Source organism: Falco naumanni, chromosome W, assembly GCF_017639655.2.
Source record: "Falco naumanni isolate bFalNau1 chromosome W, bFalNau1.pat, whole genome shotgun sequence".
NCBI classification, from domain to species: Eukaryota; Metazoa; Chordata; class Aves; order Falconiformes; family Falconidae; genus Falco; species Falco naumanni.
Window position 1 is genome coordinate 3,970,792 of NC_054079.1, and position 20,108 is coordinate 3,990,899.

The following is a 20,108-nucleotide window of genomic DNA, read 5'->3' on the forward strand; positions in this document are numbered from 1 at the left end:
CAAATGTGTTTTTCTCGATCCCTTTGGCTGTGGAGTGCAGACCACAGTTTGCCTTCACTTGGAGGGGTGTCCAATACACCTGGAATCAACTGCTCCTGGGGTGGAAACACAGCCTTACCATCTGCCATGGACTGATCCAGGCTGCCCTGGAAAAGGGTGAAGCTCCAAAACATCTGCACTACATTGATGACATCATCGTATAGGGCATTACAGGAGAAGCAGCTTTTGAGAAAGGGAAGAAAATAGCCCAAATCCTTCTGAAAGCCAGTCTTGCCATATAAATAAGTAAGCTCAAAAAAAACCTGCACAAGACATCCAGTTTGTGGGATTAAAATGGCAAGATGAATGTCATCAGATCCCAATGGATGTGGTCAACAAAATAACAGCTATGTCTCCACCACCTAGTAAGAAAGAAACTCAGGCTTTCTTAGGTGTCGTTGGCTTTTGGAGAATGCACATTCCAAACTACAGTATGATTGTAAGCCCTCTTTATCAGGTTACCTGAAAGAGTAATGATTTTAAATGGGGTCCTGAGCAACAACAAACCCTTGAACAAATTCAATGGGACATAATTCAAGCAGTAGCCCTTGGGCCAGTATGGACTGGGCAAGATGTGAAGAATCAGTCAGCAGTATGCAGGCGAGCGGAGGTTATCTTTATTTGGCAGCGCTGGGTGCATGGTGGATCGCTCCACCAAAGTCTTGCCCACCGAGGGGACTTTTCAGTTCCCCCCTTCATACAGGTTACTCATACCTATTCATTACAATTCTGAGAATCCATTTACATATCTCATGCCTGCGCAATGTCCATGAGGAGTTGTCTCTGCACAGACTCTATTCCTTAGCGGCCATGTTTAAAGTCTCCATCTTTGCCACGTTGCATGTACAACAGGAATCCAAGGCAAAATGTCCCTTCTAAAGATAACCAACCCAAGGACTTAGCAGTCTGTACATCCGTCATGTGGCAGTAAGGGTCCTTGGACATTTCCTGACTTTTAACTAAACATAGGTGCGTCATCCTTTAGGTAAGTGGTACAGCATTTGCTATTCAACATGTTCTACACCGCAGCTGGGAAGAATGGCCCTACTTGGGGCCTCTGGCAAAAAAACACCAGGGGAGACTCAAGGGTGTCGACCCTTGGGCTTTTGGAGTCAGGTATATAGAGGATCTGAGGCCTGCTACACTCCAACTGGAAAAGAGATATTGGCAGCTTATGAAGGGGTTTGAGCCGCTTTGGAAGTGATTGGTACTGAAGAGCGCAGCTCCTCCTGGTACCCCAGATACCAGTGCTGGGCTGGATGTTTAAAGGGGGGGTTTCTTCTACACATCATGCAACTGATGCTACATGGAGTAAGTGGGTCACACTGATCACACAGTAAGCTCAAATAGGAAATCCCAATCATCCAGGAATCTTGGAAGTGACTATGGACTGGCCAGAAGGTAAAGATTTTGGGATGTCACCAGGAGAAGAGGTGACACGTGCTGAATAAGCCCCTTTGTATAATGAACTGCCAGAACATGAGAAGCAATATGCCTTGTTTTTACTGATGGGTGCTGCCGTATTGTAGGAAAGTATTGGAGGTGGAAGGCAGCTGTATGGATTCCCCTATGACAAGCTGCAGAAACTGCTGATGGTTTTTGTCAAATATGTAGCCAGTAAAAAACAGCCAATAAACTGAGTGTTGTTAATTATTAGATAATATTGTATATTGTCACTGGTGTCAGCAGTAGGGTTGGAAACCATGCCCCGGGAGAGACTCGATACCTATTAGCATTTGATATCTTGTGGCACCCATCTCTACTATTTTAGATTTGAAGATTTGAACCTGACTCCTCCTTAACTGCCACACCAACAAAGAATGTCTTTGGTGAAAACAGATCAGTGCAGTTGTAATAGCATTAGAACTGGCTTCAGCATGCGACAATCCAACACCTCGCACCATCTTCCTTGCCCAGAAAGACTGTTATAACAGATGGAGCCCAGCGATATGGACTAAAACTCAATGGACTTTAGAGGGATGGTCCGTAGACTAAGGGAATGATATCTGTGTATTTATGTTAAAAGGACAGGAGAGGTGATTATGTATTGGAAAATGTAGCATGACGTGAATGGTATGGAATAAGGGGTGGATACTGTCCTAGTTTTGGCTGGGATGGAGTTAATTATCTTCTTAAGATCTAGTACAGTGCTGTGTTTTGGCTCTGATGTGAGACTTTGCAGTTCTTCAGGCCTTGTTAGTGAAAAGGCTGGAGGGGCACAAGAAATTAGGAAGGGACACAGCCAGGTCAGCTTACCCGAACTAGCCAAAGAGGTATTCCATACCATGGGACTTCATGGTCAGTGTATATATATGACTAGCTGGGCATCGGTTGGCAGGTGGTGAGCAGTTGCACTGTGTACCGCGTGTTTGTTTCTTCCGTTCCCTCTGGATTTTACTCTTCTCTCTCTCTTCCCTTCCTCCTCCCCCCCTTCATTATAACTGTTATTGTCATCATTGTTATTATTGTATTTTCATTTTTATTCTTTCAGTTATTAAATTGTTCTTATCGCAACCCTCGAGTTTTACATTCCTTTCCAATTCTCCTCCCCGTCCCTCTGGGTGAGGGGGGGAGTGAGCGAGTGGCTGCACAGTATTTAATTACCAGCTAGAGTTAAACCATGACAGTGCCAAACTGTACAGTAATGAGGACAGCCACTGTGTATAAGAACTAACATAAATTTGAAAAATCTAATCAAGTCAAAACAGCAGTCTCTCATTGTCCTGGTTTCAGCTGAGATAGAGTTAATTTTTTTCTTAGTAGCTGGTGCAGTGCTGTGTGTGCTGTGTTTTGGATTTGGTGTGAGAACAATGTTGATAGGGCACTGATGTTTTCAGTTGTTGCTGGGTAATGTTTATACTAAGTCAAGGACTTTTCAGCTTCTCAGGCCCTGCCAGCCAGAAGGCTAGAGGGGCACAAGAACTTGGGAGGGGACACAGCCAGGACAGCTGACCCAAACTGGCCAAAGGGATATTCCATACTATATGACATCATGCTGAGTATATATAAGCTGGGGGAAGAAAAAGTTAGGAGGGGACATTTGGCACTATGGCATTTGTCTTCCCAAGTAGCCATTATGCATGATGGAGCCCTGCTTTCCTGGGGATGGCTGAACACCTACCTGCCCATGGGAAGTGGTGAATGAATTCCTTGTTTTGCTTTGCTTGCCTGCATGGCTTTTGCTTTACCTATTACACTGTCTTTATCTCAGCCCAAGAGTTTTCTTACTTTTACTCTTCTGATTCTCTCCCCCATCCCACTGTGGGGGGAGTGAGCAAACAGCTGTGTGGTGCTTGGTTGCCAGCCAGGGTTATACCACGACAATTTCAGATAGGTGAACTGAGAAATTCTGGGAGATAGTTAACGAGGTCAAATGGACTAAAAAGATAAGGAACTATATTGGAGACCTGAAATCTTTAAAAAATAAAAATCCAAGCAGCATTCATGATTTTCATCAGAAATAGTTAGAAGAATAAGCTTAGGGGAAGTGGTGTTCAGATGTAATCCAGTGAATAAAGACCTGAGAAAGGATATCTGCATATGGGAAAGAGTAGGGGGGAAAGACTGGCCAACATAAGCTCTAAACTCAGAAAGTATAGGGTTAAGTCAAGAAACATAAAAAGTCTATAAGCGACTTCATAGATGATTAATACAAATCATAGGAATTTCTCTAGCCACATAAATGAAAAGGAAATAAAAACAGAGGGGCAGAACTGCTATGACACAAGATAGAAAATACAAGTCTACATTAACAGCTCCAAAACTAAACAGATACTTCCCCTCAGTTTCCAGTAAAGGTTTTGATGCCTAATACCAAAAAAAAATGCACAACAAAAATGGAGGAATGAGAATGAAAAGGATCACACCTGAGGTAGATTTAAAAAGCTAATTGAGTTTAATATCTCATTTAAGGGGAACAGAGCAATCCATCTCACAGAATTCTAGAATAGAGAGAAAACAAATGTTTCAATTCAATAAGCTGCTGAGGTGATATATATCCCCAGTCCTACAGGCATTAAAGCTCTTCCTAAAATATGGGATACTTTGACCTATCAATTTGAAGTTGATTATATGGGTTCATTAGAAAGGGGTGTTCCCTCATCACTGAATTATGAGGTATTTTGGCTTTGTGATAAAGGATAGTCCAAGTTCCTCAATTCTTCCTCCACAGTTGTTACCGAAATCTCGGAATGAAGAACTTATCGACACCAATGTGATGTAGATAAGCAGACACTTCTTTATTGATGGCCGGGTGCGTGAGTGAGTCCTCCCACGATCAACACACGCCAGGTCTCAAAATCAGACACCATATATAGAACTTATTCATACATATTCATTAAGTATTCATACATAACCATGATATTTCCCATAAATCATTAACATATTCTCCTCCTATATCCGATTCTGCGCAGTAGAGCTTAGAAAGGTCTAGAAATGGGTCTGGGGTACGATTTGGGTAGGTGGTATATGAGTCGGTGGTCGCGATCTCCCCCTGCCGGAATTACCTTTTACTAAAGTTCACGGTTTCTTGGCAGGCACCTACAAGCTGTTCCAGTCGACTCTCCCCAGTTCCCATTAATCTCATATTCTGACATTTCAATACACCTCTGCATACAGAAGACTGGTTAAATACAAAGGAACCTTTCAACCCTAGAGTTATTACCTAAGTTTTAACAATAGTTCCAGGCCCTTCTTCTAGCCTTGGTACAAGACGTACAGAAGATCTCATAGCAGCTTTTACTGTGCAACTATAAGTTTCATTAAAAATATTTCTTATCCTTCTATTTTTCAATTTTATAAAATGATTTTATAAAATCAATTGATCAATCAAATAAAGTCAATCAATCTTGACTTATTAACAAATTGATAACACAGTCAGTAAGAGGCTTTGGAATGAATTTAGTTCCCGTTTTAGGACACCTAGTGGAATTTATTGAATGGCAAATATTTTGAACAATAAGTACTTGTAAGTGTTAAAAAAACTAGTCCCGAATGCTTTCCACATCTTGGTTTCACTTTACAATGTCTACATAGTTGTGACCATATTTTAATATACGTTATACTTGGAAAGCTGGAATTAATGTTGGAAATCGCTGTGAAACCTTTAGAGTAGACAATGTTGTACTCCCAAAATTCACTTGTAAATCTACAATATTTACATGGCGATGGGCATTTGATTGTTGTTGAATGGTACAATAAAATTTAATTTGAATGCTTAAAGATCCTGCAGCCATGAGTCACAAAGTGTTGTTGCAATATAAAATCACCCAATACTTTAGGTGCATTCCAAAAATATTGCTTAATTAACTTCTTTTCTATAGGTTTTATGCCAAATGCTCTTTTTTTTTTTTTTGTTTCTACAGCTAGCATAAAAACACAAGGCCAGCATACATTCTGGCTCTGTGCTTTACTTGATTTGACAGCGAGATTCTGCGTCCATACCTGATCTAGAATCTATTTATGTTTCTAGGAATTGGATGGTAAAGACCTAGTATTGATGCCAGAAAGACACATACACAATGACCAGAACAAGATGTGATGTAAGCCAATATAAAACCAAAACAAAACTGTGGGCAAAAATCTTGATACATATGATTGTCAACTCTAAGACTACAGCCAAGCCTCATTTTTTCTTTTTATCTAATTCAGAAACCTTTGGTGTCTATTCGGTATACAGAGGTCTCCTGGTAGGTGTTTTGATTCTCATTAGCACCTTACAGCACACTGCTGCTAAGGAACACTTGAAAGGATCAGAAGTGCAGGTTATTGAATATCCAGACAAATTAATGACATTAGATCACAAAGTTGACATAGCTGTTAGTTTCTGGCATTTCATCAGTTGAATTGGAAAAGCAGTTCAGAGTTATCCATCCCTAGGACTGGCAATTAAAACAGAAAATTTTATAGGTCTGTAATTTTTGGAAAGTGAGAGAAAACAAAATTGACATGATGAAATCCTTGTTGGAATTTTAATTTAAACTCAAAGTTTATTTTTTGTCAGATTTATAAGAATGTCTAGCTCCTGAAGTAGTTCGAGGAACACCCATTGTAGAAAATAAAATGCTTTACTATCTCAACTTAAAAATTAATGTTTAGTTTTCTACTTTCTAATATTTCAGTTTGTGTTCTGTCTGAAACCCATTGAGATGAATCAATGGTATCAAATCTTCTCTCTGTGGGAACCCAGAGAGAACGTACTGTACCAGATGTTATTATGAACCAGCTACAGAAGCAGACCAAATGCTTAGTTCATCAAAATTCATTGCAGCAGTAGCTTTCAGCATCTTATTTAATCTAGGCTGGACTTATCAAGACATGCTTCAGCAAGAGATACGTATGAGTAGCACAAGTTGTTCGTTCTAGCCGTTCTTCAGTCAAGGTAGTATTAACATGCATCCAATGATATAATGTGGAGAAGCATTGCTACCACTGGATAAGATGGCTTCCCAAATATCTCAGTGGCTATCATACACATATATACCATTTTAGCTTCCAAGCTCATCATCAGTCTGTCTGTTGATTAGAGTAAAATGGTTTGAAGCATTCAGCTTTTTCTTCCAGTCGGACTCCAGTCTCCCTGAACTAGGTAAGAGCTTCTGCTTTATGTCAAAGTATAAGATGGGCTCTAAACTCTCTTATCACATCTGAAATCAAGTAGGTAGACTATGATAAAGCAAGTGTCAAGTAGAGTAGAGAAAAATAGCTGCTGCAATGAGTCTGTAAAAACATGTCACTTCCACCAAATACCTCTTCAGCAGATACCAACAAATCCCTATCTCTTGTCTCCCACTCAAATGCTGTGGTGCCTGTCATGAGAAACTCTGTTAGGAAGACACTTCAGAAGTGAAATTAGATTTGTTGCTGCTTCTTAAGGTATTTAAAATGGTAACTGGAAAACCTGAGGTGTAAAAAGTTGAACTAGCTATTGATTAGAAACTATTTGTTCTGTTCTGCTTATTATGAAGATGGCCATGATAGCAGCAAATTCCTTTCTACATTAATTCTGATTACGAGTTCTCTTATGATTATGAAATCCAAGAAATGTTTTCACCACACAATTGTCAGATTTAATTTAGCGTAGCTCTTTCTTTAAAAAAAAAATTGAGCGCTCTTTTCTTTGCCTAGCTGGGCACTAGTTGTTTCAAATGTACTTACACCCCTGTAAATCATCATCTGCCATTTGTTGTTGTTAGGAGCATCGTGGGCTCATAAATCAGCAGACTTTTCACATTTTTAAGATTATCTCTAGAAAATCTTTATAACCCTTAAGCTGGTTCCCACAAGAGTGTTTTCCACACTTAATTCCATCATAAAATGTCTTATGAGATAGTCTGCCTCCACAGATTTAGATCACATGGCCAACCACTTCAAATGCACATTAAAGAACTCTCTGATGCATTTGTTCTCAGTAGGACTTCAGTGTCTTCAGGCCACCAGAGAAAGTCCGTAGTCTTTGAGGCAACTTAAAGAGAAGTGAATTTCTTAATGTGGCTGTGTGACAACACACTGGAGATGTTACAACATTGTCTTGCAGGACTTAAGTTTTATTCTCAGTTTAATGCCTCTTCTCTCCACAGTCTCATCCAGTCTTCTAAAACTATTAAAGCCTTTGATAATCTGTGGTTTATTTCATCATGTGGGTGTGCATTTGTGGTGGTGCATCTCACTCCCTCCCTGGGCCACTTTACAATCTCAGGAATGCCCATTATGCCTTAGCGCCTGTGTAATGATTTGGGCAGTTCAGCGTCCCTTGACTGTACTAGCAACTCCCACAAAGCTGAGGTGGGAAACTGCACTGGCTGTACCAGAAACATGCCTTATCTGAACACCACCACCTGCTAGCATTGGAGCAATCCTTACCTGGAACATAAAATCCGTAACATGACTGAGAACACTACTATGACTCTGAGTGGCACGGTACCAACATCACCGGAATTTTGAGAAAAATTCCATTAATTACAGACTTGGATTGCAGCCAGGATGGAAAATTACTGATGACTATCCTGATTTCAGCTGGGATAGAGTTAATTTTCTTCTTAGTAGCTAGTACAGTGATGTGTTTTGGCTATGATGTGAGAACAATGTTGATAGGACACTGATGTTTTTAATTGTTGCTGGGTAATGTTTATACTAAGTCAAGGACTTCTCGGTTTCCTGGGCCTTGCCAGCCAGAGGGCTGGATGGGCACGGGAATTGGGGAGGGGACACAGCCAGGACAGCTGACCCAAAGTAGCTAAAGAGGTATTCCATACCATACAGGGCGATTCAGCCCTACATGCTATGGTTCCTCAGTAACCAAGTTGAGCAATCTTGTAAGGCAGGACAGAACTTTTACCTGAGACTTTTCTCAGGTGGATCTTTAGGTTTTTAGGCCTTTTTCCTTTTCAGTGCCCAAAATGGGGCTCAAAGGGTTTGAGATAACAGATTTGATTGGAATGTGCTAGTTTGAATTTATAGCTGTTATTGCTGTTTAGCTATTAAGGGGCAGGTTTCTGTGCTTACCATGGGGTTTGCTTGCCTTATTGTAGAGCAGACTCTAGTACTCATTAGTGGCTATTTCTTGCTTTCACTACTTGCTGTACCACTGCACTGTTTATCTTACTGTGCTGTGCCTGGGAACATTCTGATAACGGCCAGGGCATCACTGCTGTTTCTGTGCTGCTGTACTGGACAGGCTGGAACTCCAGTGTGAACTCGACTCAAAGGGACTGTGATCTCTGGATGAGTCCACGTGGGAGGAGGACACACCGAAGCCCCTGTAGTCGTGAATAAGCCCATGCCAGAGCAGGTATATCTTGGAGCATCTGTGGCTGTGGATATGTCTGTGCTGCAACAGCTATGCCTCTGAAGGAATTGTGGCCCAAGGACAAGAAGGTGCACTTCGAAGCATCTGGGGCTGTGGATAAGTCCATGCTGCAGCAGATACACCCTTGCAGCATCAGTGGCTGTGCCATGAGGTCATGCTGGAGCACCTCAAAGCGTGTGGCCGTAGATAAGCCCATGACAGAGCAGGTAGAGCCCTGGAGGGATTGTGTCCAGGGACAAGGCCATGTGCAAACAGGTGCACCTCAAAGTGACTGTGGCTGTGGATGAGTCTATGCTGCAGCAGGTATACCCCTGGAGAGACTGTGGCTCTGTCCTGGTTTCAGCTGGGATGGAGTTAACTTTCTTCTTAGTAGCTAGTACAGTGCTGTGTTTTGGCTATGATGTGAGAACAATGTTGATAGGACACTGATGTTTTTAGTTGTTGCTGGGTAATGTTTATACTAAGTCAAGGACTTTTCAGATTCTTGGGCCTTGCCAGCAAGAGGGCTGGAGGAGCACAGGAAATTGGGAGGGGACACAGCCAGGACAGGTGACCCAAACTAGTCAAAGAGGTATTCCATACCATATATGACATCATGCTGAGTATATAAACCAGGGGAAGAAGGAAGGTGGGGACATTTGGCGTTATGGCATTTGTTTTCCTGAGTGACCGTTACGTGTGATGGAGCCCTGCTTTCCTGGGGATGGCCGAACACCTGCCTGCCCATGGGAAGTAGTGAATGAATTCCTTGTTTTGCTTTCCTTGCATGCACAGCTTTTGCTTTACCAATTAAATTGTTCTTATCTCAACCCTTGGGTTTAACATTCCTTTCTGATTCTCCTCCCCATCCCTCTGGGTGAGGGGGAGTGAGCAAGTAGCTGCATAGTGCTTGGTTGCTGGCTGGGGTTAAACCATGAGAATGACTGAAGTCAATCATCTCCAAACCTATAAATGAAGGTCCTAAATGAGGTCCTTTGAGCTCTCCTGGACCATAGCAGGCTGTGAACAGCATCTCCCTTTGAGTAGGACATCTCTCAGACCTCATGAACTCCCAAGTTTGCAATAATAGTGGGACCGCTGCTGAACGCTGATGACAAGACCTGGGCTGGTTTTCCTGCTTCTTGAGGCTCAACCCTTCATCCACTGAGAAATGCAAAGGCATTTGATGTATTTCACTGAATTTGAGGAGAACACTTAATAGGTATACCTTTGTACGTATATATGTCTATACTTCAATTACTTTTTGTCTGAGTGTATGTGATATGTTTTAGTGACTTCATAAGTATGGTATAAGTATTACCATTTTGAATCCATAGTTAAGCCACTTTTATAAGTAAATTCTATTTGATTCACTTTGTAAATGATCAATTAGTTGATGATTTAAGTGCTGCTAGAATCCTATGATCAACCTTAAACTGTGAACGTTCCTTATATCCTTTAGACTTAAACTGTTGACCAAGTCTGAGATTAGGATTGGATCTAGCCACATCTAAACTCTATGAAGAGTTTAGAAAGCAAGGGGGGGGGGGGGGCATTCTGAATGTTGTGACTCAATAGGTCTCCCTTACTCTCTTACATTTTTAGTCTCTGTGTAAATCATTCCAGCTTAATTTTAACTTGATTCTTCTTAGTGTTATTTATTTATGTAGTAAGTAATAGTGAATCTTGCCAGCGAACTTTGTGAAGTCACACTCCCACAAATTCTTATTAAAACTTTTTTGTTCATACCTTTGATAGTGATTATTTTAAGCAACTTAACCTAAACCACTCGTTTATGACAGCATGCTATAAATGGTACTTTCTAGTGAATGACTTAATCCATTGCAGACAGCAAATGCCTAATGGTGATTTTAGTTAGCATCAACAGGAGCTGGTTGAAAAGTGGTTTTTATCTTTTTCAAATTAGGAGTAGAAATAAATTTATCACAAATCCTGTAGATCTTAGAGCTACCAATAATGTATTTTTTTTCGCTCCAAGGAAGTGTTAGGATCACCTGAATTATTCTTATGTGGAACCAATGGGCCAGAAAAGGAGGAACCTAATACTGAGCTCATAAGAGTGTGGTGTTAGTAAAACAAAAAAGCTCTCCAGAGAGACAGAGGATTTCATGAAAGATCCTGGGCTGAATAATCTTACTGGAAATGGAGACTAGATGGAGACTAGGTGAAGACAAATATACAATTATTTATCCATTTTGGGGAATAGAGTAGATAAACGAAAGGTAATTCATAACATAGGAGGAAAAATAAGATAAAAGAAAATAGTTAAATCAAAATAAAAAAATTGCCCTCCTTAAATATTATGATTTAGGTTGATGATATTCTTATTCCTGATGGACAACTTGCAGAGTAGAGCACTTTTAATAATAGTCCTTGATGCAATTAAGGGTGATGGCCTTTTGCTAAATTCTGAGTTTCAGCCATGGTTTATGTAAATCATTCACATTGCTCAACCTATAATGATGCACTTGGCTTCATTTTTGTGGTCTGGTTCTCATTTGTCTGGCACTACGTTCTAATATTGCAATGACTCAGATTTCTTTTAGTTTTACAACTAAAAGCACTAGCATGTATTGCATGAGACCTCTCAAATTTGTTCACTTGTTTGTGGTCTTGTGCAGGCTTCTCAAGCAGGTGTATCCAGACACCCACCTCTGCATTCAGAGGATAAATAGAAAGTCCCTTCTGTAGTGTTACTCTAGTGATTCCTTCACTATATAAAGACTGACTTATATTTTCAATCTGGGATGTTCCTGAGAAATTATTTGATCATGGTCCTTTATTTTTAATAAAGATTGAGATCTATGTGCTTCTTCCTAGTTTTTGTTTTGTAGTGTTTTGGTTTTTGTGTGTGGGTTTTTTGTTTTGTTTTTAAAACATGGAAGAGAAAGCTATACTTAAACTATAGGAGGAGAACACAAAAATTGCATATAATCTACTTAGCAGTGCTTCCAGCAAGCCTTGCTTAACCTTCATTCAGACAAAGTTAAGTCTTTTACCTGGAGCAGGGAGAAAGGAGTTGGCTACTGTGGTATTACAGTATGTAACAGTATGTAGAATATTACTATACATTTCAATTGACTTTAAATCAATTTGTATTTTTGCTATAAGCAATAAAAAAGGCATTCCAAATGTTCATGCTGATAAAGTGAAATGAATTCAAGAATTATAATAGACTTTGGGATATGACTTCTATGTATACTCAGCAGAAAAAGTAAACTTTAGCATATGCTAACCAAAGCATGTACCCAGATTCCCTTGACGGTTTATACTTTGACTGTTTTTGCATACCTGTAGCTTCATTGTCACTGGGTCCAGCTAGGATTACTGAAATTAAAATTAAACCAGAGTCAAGTGTATGCTATTATCTCACCTTCCCTTTGTCATCCACACACACAACCAGAATACAATACGTGCAGGAAGAAAAAGCCTAAAAAAAAGAAAGGAGGAACTGTGAGCAGGTACAGAGACTTCGGAGAACTAGAACAATCAGTTTCTCTGCTGGGCCTGGAAATGAGATAGAATTCAAAGGGACCCTGAATTTAATTCCTAGGATCTAGATTCCTATGGATATTCTTTTGGGCCTATCACTCCAAATTGGTGGGCAGGAGGGAAGAGTGTGGAAGAAGATATTGAAAAGACCTAGCAGAGACATGATTTTTGAGAGAAGAATGCATGTTCTACTTTGAATGGAGAATATTCTTCCCAGGACTGTAGAAACCCATCTCTTCAATAATCACTAGGACCTAGCTAGTAAGCTGAGCTCAGAAGCACTGTATGATGATTACAGAGGACTCTGATTTGATTAACACTGTGAGAAGCAACCCAGTGAAGCCTGAGAAATCACATTTTGGTGACAAACAGATTTTCTTTGCACTTGCAAAGATTCAGTCACATAATAGTTTTAGTTCTACATATAATTATATTATTTAATCATACTCTATTATGTTCAGCTATACTCTCTAAATAAAAAATAAGGAAAATAAAAAAACAAGATGACCTTTGAGATCCTGAACTACAGACTGCAGCAGGCTCAGCAGCAGTTTGATGCAGAGAGACAAAATTTTGTGGTCAGGGGCTGCAACAGCTCATCCTCTGTAGATAAGTAAAGGGAAAAACCTACACGAGATACTCACCAGGAGGTTTTGAATAAAGTCTGAGTTGAAATAGCTCTATCTGGACAAGAAAATTTGTTAAGCATTTATTTATCATTGACAACAGGAATTCAAGAAAATCTGTAAGATGATCTAATGATTGTTTTGTCAACAAAAAAAGACGATCTTGGACATTTTAATGTTCTCTAATGATTGCAGTGGTTTTAATAGAAGCTATGTATTTCTTCAAATATCAAAGCATGCTCTATCTTCCTGCAGTGGCCAAAATAACTAGGAAATCATAAATCCTCCTGAGCATGGAGAAGCTTGTGTGTATACCTGCAAGCTGTTGTTGGCTTATTCTGTTCCTTTTCATTTTCTTTTTCCTTGGTATCCCTCAGCGCTGACCCTTAAAAAAAACAGGCACAAAAATCTCTTTTTTTTTTTTTTTTTTTTCTTTTCCATGAAAAAAATGGCCAATAACAAAGACAAATATAGTAGACTAGATGGACATTGCCCTGATTCATTTTGGCAGATCAGGAACCAACTGAATTTTACATAAGGTTATGTGGAGTTTGGCTACATGCGTTTCCTGGGGTCCTAGCTCAAATTCACTCAATCAACCCTCTAAGCATCTCCAAGGATTCCAAATCTCTTTCTCCAGGGCACAGTGTCCCAAAACCAGTATTTGTTTTCTCAGAAATTACTTCAGTGGCATACCAAAAGAAACTTTATATCCCTACACATGAATTTATAACATGGAGGATGCCAGGATTTCAACAAGAAATGCAAAGTGATGCCTATGAGAACAATCAGCTTTCAAATTGTTCAGGCATAGAACACAATGGATCTGTAGCCAGTGGAAAGGCTTCCCCTCCCCTTTGCAAGGTCACTTCAGTTGGCTTTGGATTAGGTATCGTGATTATTATTTCCCCATAAGGACAATGACGAATTCCATGATGCAATTCACCTTGACATGCTTTTTACATTTGAACCTATCACAAAAAAATGTAAAAAATTATAATCTTGTTACATAGATGTTTTATTTTCAGAACAGCATGAACAGGAACATTATTGTTTCAGGAAGAACAATAAAAGTAAACACACATTACATAATGTAGTTTAAAGAACCTGCAAAGGATTAGTTAGAACTGTAAATACACTCAGATGGACTGTAATAAATTTTAATCAGAAGGAGATCACTAAGACTCAAATTTTATATGGGCAAAACTACTTTCCTAACTCAAATGAGTAGCCCCACAGGAGTCAGTAAATCAAGAGAGAATTTTGTTTAGGCAGAGCTTACAGAGAAAAGAAACATTTCCTATCTGCATATTCCATGCTCTTTCTTCTTAGGACAGACAAGCTATCCTTCCAACAGCAATTATTTAGAATCACATCTGAACCTGCCTCCTTATGCTGACTGATTTGCAGTAGCAGGGGCCAAGAATGGTGAAAATTGAATAGAAAGAACTATCAGTCATCCCAAGCAGAAGTGTAGGATTAGGAAACTAAGGTAGCTTCATCCTAGAGTCTTAGGAGATACAGCACCTCCAAAGCAGAGAAGTTTGTGCAAAGACCAGTCCCAAAGGCACAACATTGTCATAAAATCCTTCTGGTTTTCTGCAGCTCTACACTCTACTACATGCAGTGTTAAGGCTGAAAGATACAACTTATCACTGGCTTACATGTACTGTTACACCCAGGAGAGGATCAGGCCTCCAGTGTGTTTAATTGTGTCTAAATTTCACTTAATTTGAGGTCTTCACCCATGGCTAGTGTGGCCCATTGGAGAAGAAGCCATTGTAAGATTCAGATGTGAACCCTCACTTTTCTCTTAAACTATGAAATTCAAAAAAATACATTTAGTAATTAAGGATATGTTATGTTCCATTCCCATAACTTTAATAAGGTTTCATATAATACAGAATTCTAATAGCAGCTTGTGGACGTTTTTTTCAAACCATATCATTTTGCAAGTCTTCTCTTCCTCTATAACATCAGATAAAACCACACAATTTTAAATAAATCCTATAACTCTATGGCTTTTCCAACTAGTACCACAAGAACCATTTCTAAAACTAAAAAATAGTATAAACTCTGAGTCTAGCAAGATCATTTAAAAGAAATTATCCTCTTTATCCTTTACCAAATAGTCAAAGGTATTATTCAAAATTAAGTCCTTATTAAAATTTATCATATTAAATATACAACTGCCAATAAATACCAAAAATATAAAATGCCTCCAAAACAGAATATTGGAATTGCTTTATAGAGTAATAAAGACTAGAAAAAGAGCTATCAAAATAACCTGCTGTCCTCTCTTCGTGTTATATTCACTAATATAACTTGACCTTCAGGGAGAAGCACTAGGGTACTGGGTGGGTGTGTGTGACGGTGACAAATGGTTACCCTCATGAACAGATATCAGGGTCCCTCGGTCCTACAGATTTTGAAGGGTCAGTAGAAGGGTCAAGGCCACCCTTATAGCACTGCCCCTTGGCTGCAGGTCTCTGACCACCCCCTGCAGCACATTCAACACTTGAAAGCCTCTCTTTAACAAGAGCACCTATTGCAAGACAGAGGAGATATGGGACTGTATTATCCCTTAGTCTAGTCCAGGATGCTGACAAAAAAAATGGCCTGTCCTGTTCTCTTTGGATGAAGCTTCAGGTGCACAAAGAAGCCTCCATGATCACCTAAGCAGAAAAATAGAAAGAATAAGAAGGAACACCTATGTGAAAAAACACATCTCTCTGTGCTTCGGGCTCAGCACACAGAAGCAGGGTCAAGACAAGGCAGCTTGCTTGAGGGAGGAAGTTGAGATGCTCTACATAGGCTTAAGGGTATGGTAGCCTTGGCAAGGCACCTAGGGTGTGAATGGGAATGCACAACGAGAAGGCAGGACCTTTGTGATCGAGGGATCCTGGCTTTAGAGGTTTGAAGGAGAAAAGTGGTGAGAAAAGAGAGGGAGACTTTAGGCTTCCAGTTCACACACACAACCCACATAAAACAGAAACAACCAGATTTTTAAAAAGCCATCTGGTAAAAGAAAAAATTGAAGGCAAAAAAGTCAGTTTGGGGATATACGTAAAATGTTATTTGTTCAAAGCAAGTCATAAAACAGTCCTATAGTGTGCTGGTCAAGTGGGTAAACTGCTGAAAGGTAAGAACCCTAGAAAACCTGTAATCTTATTCCCACAAAATTTGCAAATAACTTTTTATTCAAAGTTTGTCATTACAGGCTATGTCAGTGCAGGTACTTGTATAGCAAATTAAGAATCTCAAAAATTCAGTAAGAAATTGTGCCCAGAATTTCAAAGTGATTTCTGAAAATGCAATTCTATGGGCTTGAATACGTATGAATCTACAATCCTGTTCCTGTGGAGTTATACTCCCTTTCAATTGTTATCACTGGCATTATTCATTGTGCTTTGGATCCTTCTTAAAGGCAGTTTTTGGGGAGCAATATGAAACAGGCATTCATGCTTTGTAGATGAATAACATCTGAAAAATGCATACATAGGCCTCTTAACCCAGTGCTCAAAACAGTATTGGTGTTAAATTTAAACAGCTGTAGAGTGCAATTTAGCTATGACAGAGCTAGAGCATTGGACTGCTCTAGCAGTGTATATATATATATATAAAACCTCAGAAGTTATCTTAGTACCTTTATGAGTACTGATAATCAATACATCTAGATAATCAAGCCTGAAGCCTCTAACTGCTCTACTATTACAGCCCCATACTATAGTGCTTGCTTATTGAAATTAAATTATTAGGACATTACAAGTAAGCATCCCACTAGCACAAGAAGATTTTAATCTCCTCCTACCCAATTTGAGCAGAAAAAAAGACTTACTGTGAAATATAGCAGTGTAAAGACTGCTAGATTTTGATACCTGGACTTCCAATTACAACCCATTTTCTACCACCCTTCCCTTCCATTTAATGAAAATTATCTAAAGTAGTTGTATTTTTGTTCAAACTCTTGAAATTCAAATAGCATGTCTCCCAACTAAGTTTTGCTTTAATTTGTTACTGAAATTCTGCCAGAGAGCATTGCTGCTTGTTGTGGTTTAACCCCAGCCAGCAACCAAGCACTATGCAGCTGCTTGCTCACTCCCCCATCACTCAGAGGGATAAGGAGGAGAATCAGAAAGGAATATAAAACTCAAGGGTTGAGATAAGAACAGTTCAATAAGCAAAGCAAAAACCACACATGCAAGTAAAGCAAGGAATTCATGCGCTACTTCCCATGGGCAGGCAGGTGTTTGGCCATCCCCAGGAAAGCAGGGCTCCATCACAAGTAATGGTTACTTGGGAAGACAAACGCCATAATGCCAAATGTCCCCCAGTTTATATACTCAGCATGATGTCATATGGTATGGAATACCTCTTTGGCTAGTTTGGGTCAGCTGTCCCCTCCCAATTTATCTCAACCCATGAGTTTACCTTTTTCTTATTCTCCTCCCCATCCCACGGGGGTGGTGGGGTGGAGCAAGCAAGCTGCTGCATTGTAATTAGTTTCCAGCTGGGGTTAAACCACAACACTTTTCTAATGGTCAGTTCTGTAACTGGAGCTGCAGGAGCATGGATACACATGACATTAAACTTGCATTCCATTCTTGTGTGTTAAGGTGTGAACGCTAAATTCAGAACATCCATTTGGATAGGTTTAGGATCCTTCCAGTTCCTATCAAATAGCTCTCCTCTATTCCATATAAACAATTAAAGTAGTTCAAGTACTTGAGAACATCTTCCATTCCCAAAAACTTGGGTTAGATCACTTACTGCTCACCAGTGAATCCAAAAAGCATTCCACAGTGAGTTTTTCCTCACTTCAATTATAGCCAGAAACAAAATATATTACATATTTTGCTCCCAATGTTTTACATTGTCTGCTACAGGAGAAAGTTATCTTGAACTACCTGTGCATTAGGGATCAGGGTCAACACATCCTCCAGTTTGTCATGCTTTTAAAATTATTACCATAAAGGATGTCTAATCAACTCATTTGGTTTCTTTTATCTTTAGGTGATACACCATAAAAATTCTACATGGTAACTTTCTGTCAATAACACAGTCTGGTTTAAGCTTTTCCTAGTAACGCACCAGATCAAATCTCCCAAGTTTCCTGTTATTTTGGAAAATTAATTAGATTATGTTGAGAACTGTAGTTAAAATTGCTGCTTCTTTCTTATTTGGCTCCTCTCCTCCAAGGCATCCTCTAAATCTCTGACTCATGGTTCCTTCACAGCTCTTGTTCTCTGCAGTTAACATTGCAGCATAAACTGCAGTGAACCTGGCCTGGTTTCTGACTGATTCTTGGTCAGCCTCAGTATTCTTAACCATATGTCACTTGGGAGTACAGCTCTCCTCTACATAGAAAAGATATTAATTTCAAATGCCAGCAAACTCACTATCACAATCCAATGCTAGTTTTATGTACTTGCATTTCTACTTTATTTACTTTGGTTTGAGAAACCTTCTCATGTTGAGTTAGCCTTTTTCATATTTTGTCCCACTGACCTTAAAGGATCAATCATTTTGCCATGATTAAGCAGTATTCTCTATGTGTAATTGTTGCAAAATTCACCCTGACATGATCACCATATCCTTCCCCACTGCCTTGAGGGTTTTTTACTCCTCACACCCCTTTAAGCTACTGAGCTGCCAGCCAGGGGACAACAGACTCAACACTGAACACAAGTATTTCATGTATAATTAGAGCTTCAAAAAGGCTACAACATGATGGAGCAATATCCCAAATGATAAGATTTATGGACACCATTGTTTAATTTAGAACTAGACAAGTCAGATAAATTGCAACTACATGAAAGCAACCACTAGATAAATCTAAAATTAAGTGCCTTAACTAGGTAATTTCACATCATCACTTTTATTTGGTTTAATCAAATCTGAAACAGCAGCAGCCAAGAGTGGAAAGACAAGAAGAAATTTAGATTCCTTTCTTAAAATTAAATATTTTTTTGCTATTTTTTCTTCTAGAAAGCTCAGAGGAATCTGATTCTTAGAAACAGAAGGAAAAATCTTGTTCCAAGGCTTCATCAGGGTACTGTTTTCAGAAAGATCTTGGAGGTGTATGTGTCAAGCACATGGTTTAGGTAAGCTAGAGCCAGTGAGAGTGTTCTCTGTCAAAGGAAGACATTTTAACCATCAGAAACTAAAGCATTTTCAAAGTCCTAACAGATTTACAGGAAGTAAAGATTTTTTCCTAGAAAATGAAATGCTTTTGCAAAAAACATCCTGTATTTGAAAACTTAGTTTTCTTTGAAAAATAAATATGACCAAACCCACCTGATCACTTCTGGCTGGACACATAGCAACATGTAGTAAATTATTTCTGAAGGCTTCTGACTTACTGTGTTGCTCCCTTGATCATCAAAACTTTGCAGATATCCATTAACTAATAAATCTAAGCAAAGTTTTTTAATATTTTTTAAAAGAAATGTATTTAAGATGGATAAATATAAACAGAACAATACTGAATTCCTAAGCACGAAGAAATCAAGACTTTTTCTGGGCATTGCCCTGCAAGAGGAAAAACCTCAAATATTCTCCAAAGTAGGTAGTAGAATCACACTTAAGAAAACTATACAATCACTCTGTTTAATTTATGAATTCATCACTTATGGGATTACTTTGTCTCTGTTTCTGTATATCAGAAATGTTAATCTCTTCTCTATTTGCTATTGTTATGCTCTCTTCAATGAGGCATTAACAAGGTATTTTATCATGTTTAATAGCTGTATTATGGATGTACCCAGCACCACAATGCCAATGTAAGTTATATTGTGCTTGGTGCTGCACAAACTTCAACAAAAATACAGTTCCCTTCACAATCCTATGGTTTCATAGTTTGAATAAGATCCTAAGAATATAATTCCCATTTAATTCAACGGTAAGCACATAACTAAAACCCTGTGCAAGACACTGAACATTTAGCACAGTATTCACTAAGCAGATCCAGATGATGGGCCAAATACAGCTCTGTTGTAGCTGGGCAAAATGCCATTGAAATCATTTGAGTTGCAACACTAGAGCTGAATTGGACCTTATATATTTTCTGAACATGATGCCAAATGACTTAAATATGTAGTTTTCACTCAAGTGCAAATGAAAGCAGTTGTTTCATCCTAGCCAGT

The 20,108-nt window shown here is 39.2% G+C and overlaps 1 protein-coding gene across 1 annotated transcript in view; it reads left to right on the forward strand.

The window, feature by feature from the left end:
* Nucleotides 1–361: 361 nt before the first annotated feature.
* LOC121080666 (fibroblast growth factor 10-like) overlaps nt 362–20,108 on the forward strand; it is a 118,349-nt gene continuing 98,602 nt past the window's right edge. Inside the window, 2 exon segments of the mRNA XM_040578803.1 lie at nt 362–478; nt 1,569–1,656. Of these exon segments, the coding sequence (XP_040434737.1) occupies nt 362–478; nt 1,569–1,656 (205 nt within the window).